The sequence below is a fragment of the Hyaena hyaena genome, unplaced genomic scaffold, assembly GCF_003009895.1.
Source record: "Hyaena hyaena isolate Hyena2069 unplaced genomic scaffold, ASM300989v1 scaffold_60, whole genome shotgun sequence".
Classification (NCBI taxonomy): Eukaryota; Metazoa; Chordata; class Mammalia; order Carnivora; family Hyaenidae; genus Hyaena; species Hyaena hyaena.
Window position 1 is genome coordinate 808,679 of NW_024080692.1, and position 19,349 is coordinate 828,027.

Consider the following 19,349-nt stretch of genomic DNA (forward strand, 5'->3'; position numbering starts at 1 on the left):
TCTGGGAGTCATCAAGCCATTGAGTTTGATAGTCACCATGAATTCACAGGAGCTGTGTTGGTCAAAATTAAACAGCAGACTCTTTTCTCCACTAAAATCAGGTGTCATAATTTTGAAATCTTTATGTTAAAGTTAAATTTATTCCTAAGAAAGACACCCTGCTCAATATTGGAATTACCATTGCTTCCATAATTCAAAGTAGAAAAACAGATGATAAAGGAACATCGTCTGCCATTGCCAAACTGGTTAAGGTAGAGCCTTAGCCCAATAGAGCTGTAACTGACAGACCACAGAGGATTGCTATTTACAAAAAAAAAAAAAAAAAAAACAACCCACCTCTGAGGCCAATCAAAATATTAGTTAATTTAGGCAAATAACAGATGAAACCAAAAACATTCTAAACACTTACTTATGGAAGCCTTTGTAAAAATGTGTCTTACCATACTTAGTAACTAGTAATTTGTAGATCAAATACTTGATACTTTGGCAAATAGTTTATTCAATACTTTGTAAAGTCCTACCCGTATATCAGCACTGTGAGCAACTGATGCTAAGAAATTGGATTTCATTTCTAGGAGAGAAATAAAATAGGAGATGATTTTTGCTCTTCAGAGTACCCACTGCTGCATATTTCTTCCAGAACTCTGTAGAAATAGACATCTGTAGACATTTCCCAGGGTCAGGGGACTTGCAGGGACTCTATGGAGCAATGCTGTGGGACTTTGCACCAGACTCCTACCGGTGGCCGCCATACTTGGCCACCCAGTCTGTCCTCCCGTGCACTGAGGGAACAGGCTGCGCGCGGTTCACAATATTGAGATTCTTGGCCGTAGCATTGTAAGTAGGTCCTGAAAACTGCCCCCGACTGGGTTTTGTGTTCCAGGTATATTCTGGAAGAAATCAGAATTGGAAGTTACAACTTTATTCATTTGATTCTCAAATTTAAAATAAGGCAATCTAAATCTTTTCATTCCATGGGGAAGTTTTGAATTTATTTTTAAAAGATTAGTTCAGTGGTCCCTAAGGTGTTTTTTCCTTTTAATAGTAAAACTCAAAATTCTAGTTTAGTGTTATGTTGATACAGAATTCTCAGTTGCTAAGAGCCAGTATTTCTGGTTTACAGTTCTGATACTCTTGCTGCTGATTTTTTGGGTTCTCTCCGATGCCTATCACATTTGGGAAGGCAACGTCAATTAGGATGACCAAGAAAATTCTTGGTTCCTGTTGAACAGGCAATACCCACAGTGTGAGTGACTTTGTAAAATCACACAGTGTTTACATATGAATAATATTCAAGCATAATACCTACTGCAGAAACTTCATTTGTACTTGTTAACCCTATAAAGTTCTGCCTTTGTGGAGCTACATAGATGGGATCCCATAGTAGATTTCTTTTAAACATGAAAATGTGGTTTTTGGAAGCCAGAAACTTCACTTTTTTAATTGGGAAAATGAAGGGCAATAACAATTCCTTTAAAAGGTGAGCTAGTCCTAAGATCCCGAACCGTTTGTCATAAGGTTTGCTTTATTCATAACTTTGGCTGATTAGATATTTGTGAAATTTTAATTTGTTAAGTATTTGTTATGGAACAGTTTACAAGCTAAAATTGCTTAAACATCAAATGACAAAACAGTAAATCATTTTACAGAGAACTTTAATCTCTTCTCCAGTCCTTCCCTCACTCACCCTCACTTCACATTTACAGCTGAGTGTCCCAGGTGCCCTGTCTGAAGAGGGGTGTTTGATCCTTCAATTTGGGATTTAAGTATCATTTCACACTGTGTGCTGGCTGTCACTCTTGGATTAAACCAAGTGTCAATTTTGAGACAAGTCTGACCATTTTGTACACCTAACACGAACCATACCGTATTCACTCACGTGGTTTCCCTGTTTTGTTTTGTTTTTCCCTAAACTTTCTCTGTGAAACCAGGAGTTGAGGGGAAATTATGGGAGCACATGGGCCCAGGGTGCTGCCGACCTCAGCGTGATGGGAACAAAGCATTAAGTGAGGAACTGCCCTGGGGAGAGTCACCCTGTCTGGTCATCCTACACTTACCAGGTTTAAAATTCTCCAGGTTCAAACCAATAAAAAGCTACCTAACAAGGTGGGGACGAAGTGTTCAGAAGAGCCAGTTAACCCTGAACCGTGAAGGAAGGACTGGTTAAACAGTTAACCAAGTTTTCTGGGAGCAGCCCCTTTGTTCTAACCCAGGGGAGTGCAGACACACACCAGTCTGTGAGGGCTGCAGATCTGAGGGAGGGGGTGAGGGAGGGAGTGGAGCAAGGGAGAGAGAGAGAGAGAGAGAGAGAGAGGGAGGGAGTCCCCTGGGGGGTGATGGGGGAGGGGATGCAGTCTTCAGCTAACAGCTGGGTGAGGCTCTTGGGTTGCAAAATGAGGGATTTGGGGAGTGATAGTGGACTTTTTCCCAGCTCATGACCTAGCCGTGTCAAGTCCTGAAGGCATTTGAGGGAAACCATGTCCAGGAAATCATTTCTAAAACCTTTGAAGAGGGAGTCATTCTGCCAAGGAGGCTGTAGTGTGGACATTTAGGATTCTTTTCTGAAAAATCATAATTTTAGGTCTCAGGCACCCTTGGTGAAGAACTCAGTAGCTGACAGAGAGGCCGAGATCTCATGGCAAGGCAAGAAACGCTCTTGTGTCTTAGCTGGACCTTGCCCCGCACCTCCTTAGTGGGGCAGTCAGCCCTCTGACCCTTGCTGTGTATTTATTTTAAAAACAGCACGTGTCCTATGAAGAGCATTTAACTTCTTGCAGAAAATATTTGCTAAAGGAATGATGTTTGCCCGTAATCAGTGCCACGATTATGTACCCTTCAGCAAGAAATAAAACCTCTGTAAAATGGAGACCATAATAATAGTACCTTCTGGAATAGAGTTAATGAATGTAGCACTCTTAAAACAGGACCCTCCCTGCCCTTGCAAAGGAAGAAGTCACTCCTCAAGGTCCTTGTTGTTACCACACAGCAGGGAGGCAGGGAGGAGGGGTGGGGAAGTTCAGGATGAGAGGTTAGGAGGGCAAGCTGGAAGAAATTAATGCGATTTTTCTTCTCTAAACGCAGGGGGTGAGGCTGAGGAAGAGCAGAAAGGCTTTGCGAGAAGGGCAGATAGTTGAGTAAATACGGTAATGACCTGGTTTTATTCTCTTGTGGGAAACTCACACCAGTGGGAGCACTGGATGACACATCTCTTACAGAACAGTGTTTTCCTAAGGATTTGCATTGACCACTTGACAGTGATTAATATTTACTTCTTTTTTTTTTTACCTTTCCTCCTGTCACCATCTGTAGGAACATCTGATGAGCAGAGGAAATGAAGAGATGAAAAGTTATGAGAAAGCATTTCCTTAAAAAAAAAATAAAAACAGGAACATGCACGCTAATCTGACATATAATACTTAATACACAAAGGCCTTCACATATTATAAAAATTGTTCCTTTAAAATGCCCACTCTTTCATTTTGTAAGAGCAGATACTTAAATGTGAAACATTACGATTTTCTGCTCATCTTTTAAAAACTGCTATGAAGCCATGGCTGCTGACTCACTGTCAGGCTGGCTTAAAATACCCGAGGCTTAAAAAAAAAATCACTTGCTGTATATAAAGTGTTTATTTACATATTTCATTTCAGCAGAGATAATGAAGCCATGCTTTTCACAGATAAGGTAACTAAGTACTGTTGAAGCAATTCTGCTGTGGTTCAAAATCATAAATTACAGAAGTCCAGTGCTTCTCACAGCTTTCGCTCCAACAGTGTGAACCTTAGAGGTTGAACTTCAGAGAACCTTAGAGTGTGAACTCTAATCAGGAGTTCGAAGTTCAGAGTGGATTGATTCAACTGCCTGTCACACCAAACTTCTGATTGTCTGCCTTGATGTTTATTTTAAGTGCCTTCACGAGGACCTCTATTTTAGTGTGGTTTTGAGGACCTTCACAGTCAGGCAAGTACAAGTTCAAGTAGAGAATCACCACCCCGAATGTGGCTGTGGTGCCATGCCGCTTCAGGGCCGGCACCCGACTGGGTCATAACTGGAGGGCGGAGAAGCAAGCAGACCGGCCACCATCTGCCCCAGGGACAGAGCAGGAGCCCGGGTGGGAGAGTTCTGCCACGGCTCACTTCTGCACTCGGCAGAGGAACCACCGTGGAGGGGTCCACGAACAGCATCCCTGTATTTAAGAAGCCCCCACTTTGTGCCAGGTACTGGGTGCGCAGCTCTGAAAAATGCACCTTCTTTACATCCCGTTGGGTCGCACAGCATGTTCTCTGGAATTCCACAAACTGGTTCCTCTCGCAGCTCCGCCATGTAGGAGCTGCGTGACCCTCAGTAAATTACCTCCTGTCAGGTTCCTCATCTGTGAAAGGTCTGCCTCACCCAGTCTTGTGAAGATTCAGTAGCATAATCCGTGTGCCTGGCAGAGAGTCACCACTTCATTAAAGGCAGCTCTTACAACAGACTCTCAAACCACATCTTCAGAAGAAGAAGGGTCATTTTGCCAAAAATAATTAGAATTGCGTTAAAAAGGTGAGGCTGATTTACAAGTCTGCGCGTGGGCAAAGTGTATAAACTTAGAAGAAGCTCCTTTCTGATCAGAAATCTTAAAAACTCTAAAGCTGTTCTTACCTGAAGGTGTTGCACCGAGAGGTGCTAAGTGTATCCTCTGGCCAGCGGACCCCACTTCTTTTTTGAGAAAGGAAGGGATATATCCTGACTGATTGTAAGTAGCATAACTTCCAAGATTTCCTAGTGACGTATCATAAAGTTTCATGGTCAGAAGGTGAACATTTTAAAGCACCCGAGAGTATCTTGAATACGAACCACCATCCCTGCTAATTCTAGATGCTATTTCAAGCACTGCACTATGGCTTTATAGACCATCCTATTCAGTCCATATAACAACCCTTTTAGATGTATATTTTATCCACACCTTGTGGCCCTTAGAACTTGCCTATATTATCATGGTAAGGGACCAGGTTAGCACATGAACCCAAGGCTGTTTGCCCTGAATACACCAAGTGTTTTTATGACTCTCTTAACCTGAGACGATGTTTCCTGCCAGGAAGCCCCCACCCCTGCACTGCTCTCTGCTCGTCTTCCTTCTGTAAAATCACTATCATGACTGCATCTACTCCACCTACTCACAGGGTTGTTGTAGGGATTGAATGAGATGTATGCAAAGCACTTAGCATAGAGTCTGGTTTTCAGTAAACGTCAGCTGTCATCATCCTCATCCTCATTGCTATTAGTGAATGATCAAACTGGGGCAGTAGAGTGATGGGCCGAAGGGGGAGAATCTAGAGGCAGAACACAGGTCGACATTGCTGTAGCTGAAATGAGCGAGTATTAGAGTCTGAACTCCGGGAGTCAAAGAGGCAATGGAGAAGAGAACGGAGTGGGTGTATGGGGGCGGGGGGGGGGCGGTAGGGAAAGAGGAATATGAACCCCTAAGTGTGTATCTTAGGTGACTAACAACAGCAATACAGGAGGGTCAGGTTTGTTAGAAAGACATGGTAGCCAAGGGATATTCGGGTTGTAGTATCGAGCTGGCCTGGAGATATGGACTCACCGAGTATGGCAGTTACGGGCCATGGGCTTGGAGGAGCCAGCACAGAGGGACAGTGGGTGTGCGAAGACCCAGAATGGAATCCCAGGGAACACCAGCATGAAGGGAGAGGACAGAAAAGGAACCCGCGGAGGAGAGGGAATAGGGAGGGTAGGTGTTGGGAGGAGCGGGGTCTGAATAGCTGAGAGGGCACAGTGTGCGGAGGGAAGGCAGGCGGAGGAGGCCGAGGTCTGGTGGGATTTGCACCACCCTTGGCGTCTGGCCACTAGGATGATGTCAGCACCTGGCAGGAGCTTCAGTGGCCTGAAGCCATCTGAGGACAAATTACAGTGAGCTGAAGAGCAAAGTGGAAATAAGAGGAAGAAATGGATGTAATTCCTCCTTCAGGGGCCTCGCTGTGCAGGAAAGGGGACAAGTTTGTCAGCTGGGGGTGAAGCGGGGCTCTGGCCGTGGTGGTGGTTTCAAGAACTGCTTGCTTGGCAGCGACGGCTGAAGCATTTTTTCAGTGTTATTTGTCCACAAGTGTGGACTCTGAACTTTTTGTCCCTGAGTCTGCCACAGCGCTCGCACAGTAGGCTCCCAATAAGTATCTGCTCTTGAACTAACAAATGTTAAACAGCAGCACCGTCACCGAAATGGGATTTTACACAGCGAGTGCGTTATCCGCTTACACAGTTGTGTGCGCCTTCGAAATCCCCCGGCAGCCCTCTACTGTGAAAGACTTTTGAAAGAAAGTTCAGTAGAGCTTCACAACATCGCCCCTGGTCTCCTCCTCCTCACCAGAGCAGACACTTATTAAATGCTTTACTGTGACAAAAATCCTAGGTATGGCTATATAATAATACGTTGATAAATGTTATTTCCTCCATTTTGGAGATGGGGAAACCGACGCAGGGAACCTAAGTAACTTGTCCACAATCACAAGGCCCACTGAGCGACAGTATGGGGATGTATTAGACTCTAAAAGTCGTGTGCTGAATACTTAGCAGGCTGCGTCTTCCTATTACAGGAAGAAGTTGCTAGGGAAAGATGCACAGAAAATGAACTCTTCTTAAATTATTCTGGCTAGTTTTGCAGCACCTGGTGAGCTGCAGAGTTTTAGGCTGGAGCCAGTAGTTAGGACTGTTGAATCAGCGACCTTGAACCTCTAGGAAATCTACTGTCTCTATTAACCTGGTTAGCTCTTAATTTTAAATGATTGTTGACGCTTAAAAAATGAGTTTCAGAAAGTAACAGAATTTTTGCAGGAATACTGATTACGAAATTGGGAAATCTTTTAATTCTTTTCAGTAGATATGCTTCATTTATTTAAATTGTCATAATTAATTTAAGGAGACAGGCATAAAACTTTCTGAGAGCACGTTAGTCTTAGAATCCCAACTACTGAAGAAAGGAGTTCCTGATGCTGCAGAATGCTTCTCTTTCTCCTGGTCCTGGTCTGACTTCTAAAAGCAAGTGACCTTGGCCTTCATAGTGGCCTTGTATGACACGATTCAGGGCAAATGTGGAAAAGAACACTGGACAAGATATTCAAAGAACAAGTTGTGCTCATCTAGAATGCCCAGAAATTACCTTGTGGGTCCTCTAAGTTTTCAGGAAAACTTTCATTGCATGATAGTTTTTCAATTGGTTTAATTATGCTTTCCTCTGAAGAGAAGGCAGGTAGAAAGAAAGAATGAATAAGAAGAATATTTTAGGAAAAGCAGAGGGAAAGAAAAAAGGATTGATTAGATGATGAATGAAAAGATCAGGAAGCACCCTTAACATGAGAAAGTCTTCTCAGGTGTGGTCATAGCTTTCATTTGATGCCAGCCAGTTATAGATTCCCCTGAGACCCGAAGTTGTATTTAACCATAACTCATTTGTATTTAACTAGTCGGTTCAGTGGATATTATTTTAAAATACTGGCAAAAAGGAGTAAACTACAGTGCTGCAGTGTTTGACACTTAAAATGTCCACAGTGTTAATGTCACATCAGAATATTCCAGTAGACTGCTATAGTGACCCTCAGGTGTTTTGGGTGTCTAATACCAAAACACTATCTTTTTTTTTTTTTTTTTAAAAAAGCTCTTTACTTCTTCACACATTTTAAACTGATATGTAAGATTATTCAGCATAAGTTTTATTAGTTTATAAGTTCCAAAAGTTGTCCTTTGTGGCATACTATAATTATAGACATTTAAAATTAAAACTAAAAGATAGTTTTAAAAATCTCTCCTTTAGCTATATCTCTCCTTTAACTATAACCAGTGGAATCTAAGTACCATGGAGATTTAAAGAAAAAATGTTTTAAATGTTTGTTTATTTTCAAGAGAAAGAGACAGAATGCAAGTGGGGGAGGGGCAGAGAGAGAGGGAGACACAGAATCCTAAGCAGTCTCTAGGCTCTGAGCTGTCAGCACAGAGCCCAGTGTAGGGCTTGAACTCATGAATGGTGAGATCATGACCTGAGCCCAAGTCAGAGGCTTAATCGACTGAACCACCCAGGCGCCCCAATACCATGGTGATTTTATGCCCACCAATATTCCTTTTTAACAGTTGGAAATTTCAATTTAATCTCATTTCTCTCTCAAATTTTATTTTCATTCATGTCAAAGCCCAAATTTTATCCAAATATTATTTTAGGTTAAAAAAAACAAATATAGTTTTAGGCTTAAAAGTCTTTAAATTGATCACTCAAATGTATGTATAAATAGGGGCATCTGGGTGGCTCAGTCGGTTAAGCATCTGACTTAAGCTTGGGTCATGATTTCACCACCTCTGAGTTCAAGCCCCATGTTGGGCTCTGTGCTGACAGCTCAGAGCCTGGAGCCTGCTTTGGATTGTGTCTCCCTCTCTCTCTGCCCTTCCCCTGCTCATGCTCTGTTTCTCTCTCTCTCAAAAATAAACGAACATTAAACATATTTTTTAAAAAAGTATAAATTGAAATCTTTCAAAAGTTTCTTATAACCATAAGTATGTTAAAATACTTTTTTTCTGGATTAGGTTAGTTATAATTATGACAATTCATTGCTTATAGTTAATCAAAAAAGCTGAATAGTATAAGTTTTGATTGCTAAACATTAAAAGGCATTATTTGGGGAGAAATTCATCTCAGTGAGAAAGATGGCAGCTTATTCAAGCTGTCCATGTGTCCACAAATGAATATTGCTTATTGCTAAAATCAGGTTTCAGGGCCAACTCCATTCCTTTTTTCTTGTTCCTTTTTGGAAATGTAAGTACTGAGAAACCTTGCTTAAAATGTAAAACAGATAGTTGGGAATGAAAGGTTTTTTTTATTACAGCTTTGTCACACCAGTCTGAATCCTATTCACAGTTCTAGACCAAAAGTTATACCGTGACTTTAAAAATGAACTTTAATTTTCTGTCAGCTAATAATTCAATTGGGCTCTTCAATGTCGTGAAGGTTAAGAACTGGAAACCACTTGACTTCAACAGGACCTGTTGCCCCATTATCACCGCTACTCGCTTTCTCAACATTGATCCCAACTTTATGAAACGGTCTCTTGGACTGGCACTCCAGGTATAGTTGATATTTTAACACTTTCGGGAAAGTGGAAACACACCATAGTAAACAAGACAATGTGTCTTTAGTTTTGTGAAGTAGGAGACTAGAGACGCACTGCTCAGGGAGATCCATTTGAGGAAAGAATCCGTATGGAAGTGGAGATCTGGCGTGTGACTCCCTTAAAACCACCTGTGCTCAAGTACCAGTTTGAAAACTTTGGGTGCCCCCAAGGGTATCCCAGTTGGAAGAAGGCAGCTGCAATCTAGTTAAAAGTAAAAATCTGCAGAAGGAAAACAATGTAAAGGTATACTTTAAATGGATTTTTGCTTTACCTGCATTACTCCTTTTGAAAGCAAGTTCTGCCCCCATGGGTCCCAGTGACTTAGGAAATAACTGATTACTCCAAGTATATGGGTTTATATCCTTTCCACTGGCTACCAAGGACACATTCTTGGGATTAACACCTTAGAAGAACAAAATAGTTGTTTCAGAGGTTAAGATGTGATCATTAACTTGACAGAAAAGTACATAATACATTCAAATGGACACTAGAAATAACTTGGAGGAGAATGGAAATAAATTTATGTTACAATGTGGCAGATCTTTGCTTTAACCCGGAATGCTTCCAATAATGCAGAATCCTCATAGTGTGCTTTGTAAACGCAAGGTATTTTCTATAATACAAGTAATAATCATTAAACATGGGACATTTCTGGCTAGATGTCTTATGAAAATTGAGGTAGTACACAAATTTTCTTCAAATTGATTTATTTTAAGTATAACTTAAAATTATATGTCTGTGCACCAGACCCTTGAGGAACACTTAGTGTAGCCAGGAGAATTGAGAGATTGCACGTAGATGTGTAAAGATCTGTGAACCTTATTTCCATATTAGACAATAATCTAAACTGTTAATTATTTTCTGAAATCTGTGAAATGTGGAGTCAACCTTAGACTTTAGTATACTAGTGGTTAAAGGGTGGTTTTTAACTTAATATATTAAAAAAAATTTTTTAACATTTTTATTATTGAGAGACAGAAAGAAAATGCGCTTTCTAAAAGGGTAGCAATAACTCATGAAAAAATCGATACAAAAAAATCCTTTACCCCCAAAGAAAAGGCAAGGTAGGCAGGGATACTAATAATCTCCTTCAATGAACAGTTTTCATAAATGTAGTTCAATAAAGAATGGGCCCTGAGTACTTAAATTGTTCTGTTAATCCAGTTAGCCTGGTGATATCCCTAGTTTTTTTTTTTTTTCCTTAAGTAAATATATCCATTAGCAAAGACAGTTGCTTTAATTCTGCCTTTTTAAAGATTCCAGATTTCTTGGAAATTGACACAATCTAGAATGTGAAGTCATTTACATATTAGTTTACAGGCTTTTACTGGGCCCCTTCTACATAGCAAACACTGATAGAGGTAGCAATGAATACATCATCCCTTGCCTCCGAGGAAAGTAAATCACTGAATACCTACTGAGCACCTATCACGCGCGAGGCATTGTATGCGGCATTGGACAGTAAGTGGTGACCAAAACCATAGTTTCTACCCTTTTGGGTCTTACAGTCTACTCTAAGGAAAGGGAAACATTAATGGTTGCAAATGGGTAAATAACGGTATATAAACTGTTTAAAGGAATCTGGTGCTGAGAAGGCAGGCAAATAACAGAAGAAACTTTCTCTAGAAGTTCCACCAGTCATTCTTTTTTTTTAAAAAAAGTAATTTTAAGCTGAAATGTGAATCTGATTGGGACTCTGGAGTGGATGGGAGCTGTGTTCCTGGGAAGGGCCACAGTGTAGACTTGGGGCCCAAGGTGAGAAGGAACCTGCCACATTCCATGGAGGAAGAAAGAACAGGGGCTGGCACAAAATGAGGCTGGAGAGGGGAGCAGGGGTCTGATCACGTAGGAGTTTGTGTGCCAGGTTAAGAAATTTCAAATGCAGTCAGAGAGGCAAGTGTAGAAATGACATAGGACATTGAATACACAGGGTGGAAAGGACAGAAGTGATAAACGGACTTGAGAAGGAGCAGGGTTTCAAAAGTGCTGTGGAAGGAACCGCTCTCCCTGCCTGCTCGGTGGCATCAGTTGGTGCCAGAGGGTCCTATTCTGAGAGCAGGGGGTGAGACCAGAGGGCACCTCTGAGCGATGGTTTTTGCTTCCATTGCACACTCTGTTTGTGGCCGCCTTGCTATAGTTAAGTACCTAAGGATTACAGGGTGAGCCGAGAGGTGAGTGGAGTCCCATGTAAATAACAGAAAACAGAGTCTCAAAGTCTTGGTCCAGTACACAGCCAGTCAGTAGCAGGTCAATAATTAGGACTCCTGTGCCTCTCTCCCTGAAGGCCAGTGGCACAGATCTGCAAGTCTTGTAGAATGATGTCATGCTGCCCTGAAAGTATATGGTACGTTTCTAGAGCTCCTGTGATCCTAAAGATTGATGCTTAAGAAGACCTTTTATGCTTGGCTTTATGGTTTAAAAAAAAAAAAGAGGGTCCCCAAAGATATGCTTTTTCTTTATTCCTGAAGACACTTAATTATAAAAAATAACTGTGGATCATAAATGTCAAGCATCGCTTCTTATTTCGGTTTCTATCCTCTGCAGTCATCCCTGGCTCATGACAGGTGCTCAGTAAATGTCTGCCCACGTGACCGAACTGAGCTCAATTCTAGTTTCAAATCTCATCCAGCTCGAGAGGGGCATCTTCAAGGGGAAAAATGCCAACAGGGGAACAGGAAGACACAGGTTTAGATTTCAAGCAGTTCTAATTTCAGGTCTGCTTATTGTCTCAATTACAGCCATGCTTCTGACCCACAGTATTTTGTAGAATCTGATCTTTCTGGTTAAAAAGGAAATGACAGACCAGTTTCAGATATCCTGAAATATGTCCCAGAAAACCATATTAGGGAGCAGAATGAAAACAGGGTGCTTTGGATCTATTTATCCTGAGAAAAACTTACAGTTGCCTTTCCTACCACCAGAGGGCTCCCTTGTATAGATAAGAAAATACCGATTTGCTATATGATTGATTGATTGATTGACTGATTTTTAAATAGGGAAAAATATCCCCCATGAATCTGTTCTGGGAATTTTGCTACATCCCTGCTTTTGCAGTAGGATCAGAACTCCTCATAGCTTCAACACCAAAGTGTACAAACCTGCGGGTATCTAGATAGAGATTACAAGGCAAGTTATCTTTGCTGCTTTCAAAAGTGCCTCCCTCATCTTTCCTCACCTTCCTCAGCACTTCAGTCCCTCATCGATTCCTCTCCTCTCCTGCATAACTACCCCAGCCTCTGTAAGCGGTCATTCCTATCCACACGTATATGAGCTGCGAAGACCCGGAATCACCATGACCGGAGCGCGCCCTGAGCCCCGCTCCAGGACGGCTCCGTTTCTGAGCTCCCCTTCCCAGCCGACAGCCCTGAAGAGTTGTCTACCTGTTCAGTCACGAATTTCTCACCTCTCTTCGCTTTTCCACCCACCCCGGCCTCGTTCTCCCTCACCATTCCAGACTGAAACTGCTCACCAAGGTCACAGGGACGTCCCCACTGTTCAATTTATTCGGGCTCTGTCCCTCCTTTTAACCGCTCAGCAGGAAACTTCCAGGTCAACTGTCCCATCTCAGCCTCTGCAAACCACCGGTTCATGGCCTCCCCCTCATCTGCCTGGCTCCTTCTTTTCCTCTTTCCTGAGTCCCCCTCGCCCTCCTCTCCCACTACCCTTGTTCCGCTCACAGTGTCTCTGTGGGTGATCCTGTTCAATCCATGGACTTAAATACTGTCTGGGAGTCGCCCTTCTCTTTGGCCCAGGTCCCTCCTCAGTGTTTCTGGCTCTTCCCTCCCACCTCTTGCATGGCCTCTCCACGCTGGCATGTTTCACAAGCCTCTCAACTCTAACGGCCCAGCCCGCACACAAGACTGACCACCTCTTTCCCTCCCAATCCTGTTTCTCCTCAGCCTTCCCCATCTCAGAGCATGGCACCACCGGCCACCTAGGATTCAAGCCACAAATTCGCTTTTCCCTTATTTCCTACAGCATCCATCAGCAAGACCATCTCCAAAATATTTGAGGAGCCCAGCTCCCGCTCAGTCGTCGTCATCATCTTGTCCCGGGAGGACTACAGTGGCTTCCACCTGGCCTCCCTGCGTCTGGTCTTGCCCTGTGCGAGCCATCATTTACACAGTCTTTTTATCACATGTGTCAGGTCGCCACTCACCTCGCAAGGTTCCCCCCAAAGGCCTCCTTCCGAGCTGGAACAAACCCCAAATTCCTTCCCCTGCCCTCAAGGTGCTGTCTCACCTGACCCCTGCTGGCTCTCCCTACCTCACCTCTCCTCATTCTCCCCTGAGCTCCCTTAAACTCCAAGTGTGCAGCCTATTCTATTCAGAGAAGCCAGTGTTTTCCCCTCTACCTAAAACATCTTTTCTCAGCTCTTGATCTTTTCCTCGTTTGGGACTAAAGACATATCTGTATAGATATATGGCCACTTAAAAATCAATTCCCTTTTAGGCTAGATTGGGTTTAAACTTTTCTTTTTAAACCGGATTTTGGGGAGAAAATGCTACCTGCAGCCATGACAGAAACTACCCACCATCTGTCTAGATCTTTCTTCTAAGCTCCAGATTTATATATTCAGTCATCTACTAGATAGTCGTCTATTAGACACACCAACCCCAACTCCCGAGATTCCCTACTTCTGTATTCCTGTCTCCTCCTGATCTTCCCTTTCTCAGGTGAGGTCACCATCGCCCACCCAGGGGCCAATAGTCATTCCTCATTAGTTACCATCACCCATGCCAATCTGTCAGCAAGTCGTATCTTTCCCCTACTGAAATACGTGGAGATCTTACCCATTTCTGTGTCCACGTTCACCACCTTGGAGCAAGCCACTACCCTCTCGTTCTAGACACGTGCAATGGCCTCTTGAGCCCCTATGCTCTACCCACAATGATCTTTCAAACACACAACCCCGATCACTTAGGAAACAGCATAAAATCCTACATTTTATAAAATGGTATAGCAGAGGTGCAGAATTATTTTAATAAAATTTAGCACTTACTAAAGGCATAGCTTTGGCAGGAGAGAGAGGCTTTTTTTTTTTTAAGGATACTCTCATCTTGATTTTCCACTGCTAGCCATTTCTCGAGCAGATTTCCCAGAGGCAGGAGACCCAGAAAAGTACTTGGGAACAAGGATGACCAGGCTGTTTTACTGGTGCCCTTTCTGCAAAAATCCCAGGACACTTGAGCCTGACCCCTACTCTAGTTGGCATTAACATTGTATGTTCTCTACTCACCTGGAAGGTATCTTGATTGCTTCAAGTAGTATTGCTTAGCGGTGGAAGCAGTTGACAGTTCCGAATCTGATTTCAGGGAAACAGCAGCGGGTAAGCTCTTGTTTTCCCCTGCTGAGTGGTGGGAGCCTGAGCGCACCGACTCTGGAAGCCTTGAAAGACCACAAAAGGTAGCGTCAGGATGTGACAAGTGAGAAGACGACAGCTACTATGTCCTCACCCGCCCCCTGCATGTCTTTTCAAGTCAGGCAGGGCCACCCCACTTAACACGGTTTCTGTCAGAGTCCTTTTGCTGACGGGAACACTGAGTGACAGCTTCTCCCCTGAGAGATATTAGGCAGCCCATAGAATCATTTCTAGTACCAGCCATGATGTGACAGAAAGCTTCATCACTGAGCAGCGAACTGCCCGTGCATAATGTTTCTAGCTTTCCAGCCACTGCTGCCGTTGTGGGTTTCTCATGTGGGAAGACCGCCTGCTGAAAGGGAAGGCCGTCAGAGCCACCATCACTGCCTGCCAACGTAATGTGTGAGCAGGAAGGCTGTGTGGGACCCCCTCGGAGACTGACACTGGCCTGGTTGGCCCTTTGAGCTGCTGGCTACCCTCACTCGCGCAGGGGTAGCCCTCAACACAGGGAGAAGGACCCTTTCATTAGAAACAGCCCCACCCATTTCTGGCTTCTTTTTCCTTTTGACTCAGCTCACTTGTAGTCATACCAACTGCTGAGATTCTACCCATTTTCAAAACTGCTCAAAAGAACAGAACTGCTCAAAAGAACTTTCCTCTCCTCCTCAAAGCGGTCTGCCCAGACTCAGGACTCCTGAGCTCCTTGTAGCTCCTTCATTAGCAGCACTTCATAATGCTCTGCCCTGGTGTTAGGCTGACTTGAAGGTCTCATTTCTGCTGCTGTACATTTGATGGGTGCAGACAGACTCCATCCTGTTCCTACCGTGGCTTAACACCATTGAGGTATTTAGGGAGTGTCCACCGAGCGTGCATACAAGTATAAATACCTTGCTTTTCTTGACTTTAAAAGAGATAACCTAATAAGTAAACATTTCACACTTGAGTATTTGGTCTTTTGTATTCTCTGTGAGGAAGCCTAGACTGGCTGAGGAACTGAGCAGAGAATGGCGGAGTCCATTCAGTGCGCCAAGTATTTGAGCTCCTACTGCTTAAGGAATTGTGTGGTGCAGGACAGAGAGAGATTTGGTTTTGAATTAGGCCTCATCCGACTTTATGCAACCTATTCATTCAACCTATCTGACTCTCAATATCCTATTCTGTAGATATTTTTATTGGAGTATGAAGATTATAAATTAAAATTTAGGTAGGCGCTTAATAAATGGAATTGTATTAATAATTACTGTTATTATGTCTAAATCATATAAAGCCATTTGAAGATACCAAAAAAGAAAAAATGGAAGAAATATACATGAAAAATTGTCACAGTTTTTCTAAAGAACTTCAAGAGAAAAGGAATAACTGATATTGAAATTTGTCAATCATTCCCTTGCCAGAATTAAGTATATGGACTACAAACTTGATCTTAACTATAGGTTTTGATTCAAATCTCTTCTACTCCTAAAATACATGATAAAATTCAGCTGGAATTAGAATGACGTGGGTTAAAAAAAAAAAAAAGTTTTCAGGTCACCTACATAGTACACCAATGCAGATGCAAAGAATTATTTTTACAAAAAGGAACTATGTAGCTCTCTACACATCTTTAAGGTGTTGTCATCTTTAAGCTGACATCTATAATTTCTCATCATAAATTAAATAATTTTATTTCTTGTTAACAGTAGGTAGAAAACAATAAATAATTTATAAAGTGGAATATTATGAGGAATGATTATAATTGGAGTATTTCATGGTATGACTTGATAAAATAAAGTCTTAACTACCCTTAGTCCATAAATACTCTGAATCCTCAAAAAATTATGTACAGCGTATATCCATAGGTTTTGGAAAAGCAGACAGTTTCACAGAACATTCTAGTACACTTAAAAGAACAAGCATCACTGGGTTCTGGTGCTTTAGTGGTTCTGAATCTCCATGCTTTCCAACATAAGGCTAAAATACCCTATTTCTATTGTGGGCTTTTCCCCTTAAGAGAAATACTACAGGACAACACCTTCTGAGTTGAATGTGTTGGCCTTCTGACTTCTCCCTTTGTTTAGCATCTCAAAGGTTGTTCAGCCTTCATGGCACTCAAGTTTGAAAATGCTTAAGAGATGTGACTTTCTGCCATAAACTGGGAGGGGGATTATGCAGGCTTACTCTCAAGTTCATGTATTTTAGGGAAGAGTACCTCTGGAACTTGAGGATCTAGAAACCTATTGACCAAGGATTATCCATGCATAGATCCCCTCTCACAGAATCTCCATGTACCTTCAGAGATATGTGGACCGCAACATGAATGCCAGATAACTATTAGATAAAATTACCTGCCTCTTGCCAATATTTTTTCCTCCCTATTCTTTTAGTCCAAAGAGAGAGAGAGAGAAAAAAAGAATATTTTCCCAAACTTTTGTTCACAACATTTAACCCACCCTCACTTCAAGGCTGAATAGTGCACTAATGATGACTTGACTTAGAAAAAGACAAGGGACTGCAAGAGATATTAAATTTCCAGAAGAAGTTTAGGAAATGATCAAAAAAGTTTAGAATAGCAAGCAAACAAATAAGGGAATCTGAACACCATCGGAAGAAATCATTGCCTTTGTAGATTGTGCTTTGCTTTCTTCAAATAGGCATGCGGATTCCAGATGGGAATCATAGTGATCGTATTTCAGCAGAGTATGCTAAAAACTTCACAAGAAGCCTTCCCACCACACACACACACACCACTCAGCCATTAATACTGAGAAACATTACTGTGAGAAGTCAAGATTCTTACCTTCCCAGAGCCATGCGTAGAGATTTGGGGTTTGTGGAAGAGAATACTATTAAGCTACTTATTGCCTTTAATATCTTCATTCATTTGTATGTACTGAGTAACATAAAGTTGATATGTGATAAAAATAGATTTTCCTGAGGGATTTGAAATCTTACCGGAACGGAGAATCTTTTTTCCTCTTTTCTTTGAATACACCCATGCTTGGCTTCTTGGAATGGGAGGCTCCAAGATCATAGTCCTCGAGTTCTGCCCAGCTGTCTCCAGACTTGAACACCATCTGACCCCAACGCCTCCTAGCACTTTTGTGAGCCAGTGTGCCATTTGGCTTCTGTGGTGGAAAATCAGTCATCATCATCTCTTCTCATTTGCTGAATGCCTTTTATGCACAAGCTACTTTACTTTATACTAAGAGTACCCGTTCTCAAGGGTTCTGCCATATAGTTAAGATAACACATACACACAATGAAAAGTATTAAGAAAAATAGGTAGCATGGACTAAAAATAGGATAGGCATTCAGAGGGAGGAGAGATCTCTGAATTTGGATTGGGGGAGGACTCAAGTACTTAAGGATCAGAACTGACTCCTCATTGCTGTATAATTTGGAGAACTGCCACGTGTGGTTGTGTCTCTCTGGGCAAGTGACTTGACTTCTCAAAGCCCTGGCTTCCTCCTCCTCACATGGTGATATGCAGTACTGATCTAAGTAGTGCTTCTGAACTGAATAGTAAAATACGTTGCAAGTCCTTAGGTTAGGGCCTAACACAGAAGAAGAATCACTGAGTTAGGTGGTACGGTTGTGATTATTACTGTTATTGTTGTTGTTGCAGAGTTTGGAAGAGGAAATATATAGAGTATGTCTTTTTAATGGAAAAGTGCCAGAATGTGTTCTGGGAAGGAAAGGTGGTTGGTGCTTATCAAAGAAGATGGTTGGTGCTGGAAGTAGAGGAAGGCAGGGCCGCAAAGACAGACTGATGCTGGAGTCTGAAGGCCTTCAAGTGTCTGCCTAACGAGCTGCAGCTCTCCTGTGGGCAGTGGAGAACACTGGATGTTTTTGAGCTAAAAAGTGATGAGATAAAGGCAGCGTTCTAGAAAGTCAGGCTCTTCAGATAGGAGGCCTTTGCAGTTATACTGGCATTTGGTGGCAAGGGCAACAGATTCCTACTGGTTGGAATGCTCGGGAAAGAACACATTTGCTTTTAACAAGTAATAAAAGGCCTAGACTTTGCATCTATCTGAACAGAGGTGAGAGAAGAGTGTGGCAGCACTCAGTGCAGCAATATGCTTACTTAAATACCTGAAGTCCCAGCTGCCTTTGCAGCTACATGTAGCCATGTGACACAATCTAGCCAAAGAGTTGTCAGTGGGAATCTACTGGAGGGACTTCTGGGGAGCTAGCAAGACATGTCAGTGTTTTTTTTTTTTTTTTTTTTTTTTAACATTTATTTGTTTTTGAAAGAGCACAAGTGAGGAGGGGACAGAGAGAGAGAGGGAGACACAGAATCCGAAGCCGACTCCGGTTCTGAGCTGTCAGCACAGAGCCCGATGTAAGGCTCAAACTCAGGAACTATGAGGTCATGACCTGAGCCAAAGTCAGACACTTAACCCACTGAGCCACCCAGGCGCCCACATCACGCTTCCCTCTTCTAGAATGCAGATGCAATCCCAAAGGAGCAGCGGCCATCTTGTGGCCACAGGAAGGAACACCACCTGCTAAGGGTGGTAGAACAGGAAGGCAGAAGCCGCCTGGTTCCTCCTACACGCTGCCCCAGCCCAGGTTTGGCCCACCACTGACTTCTTGTCATGTGAGAAAACCACCCATTACTGTTGGGGCCTCAGTGGTCAGGTTTCCATCCTGAGTCACTGACTGTAATCCTAATGGATGCAGAGAAGGAAAGGCAGGAATCATTTCAGGATGGTGGCTCTGTCAACAAAAATAAAGAATGAGGACAAAGACTCGGCTTGGATTGGACAGTGGTTTTCTTCAAATTTATTTGGGGTGGTCTTGGGGCTTGTAAACTGAGAAATCCAAAAGGCAATTGAAAATTAGGGAATTTGAAAGCG

At 42.6% G+C, this 19,349-nt stretch overlaps 1 protein-coding gene across 4 annotated transcripts in view; it reads right to left on the reverse strand.

The window, feature by feature from the left end:
* Window positions 1-479: 479 nt before the first annotated feature.
* The window catches only part of MAK (male germ cell associated kinase), a 53,489-nt gene continuing 34,619 nt past the window's right edge, over window positions 480-19,349 (reverse strand). For 2 of the 4 annotated variants that reach the window (XM_039231817.1, XM_039231818.1), the window contains exons 10-15: window positions 17,443-17,615; window positions 14,389-14,537; window positions 9,421-9,552; window positions 4,642-4,761; window positions 3,286-3,315; window positions 480-890 (exon numbers count right to left, since the gene is read on the reverse strand). In XM_039231817.1, the coding sequence (XP_039087748.1) occupies window positions 736-890; window positions 3,286-3,315; window positions 4,642-4,761; window positions 9,421-9,552; window positions 14,389-14,537; window positions 17,443-17,615 (759 nt within the window). In that variant the 3' untranslated portion in view covers window positions 480-735. Of the gene's footprint in view, window positions 891-3,285; window positions 3,365-4,641; window positions 4,762-9,420; window positions 9,553-14,388; window positions 14,538-17,442; window positions 17,616-19,349 lie in introns of those variants that run through there. The other 2 variants (XM_039231819.1, XM_039231820.1) reach the window with 2 other exon arrangements.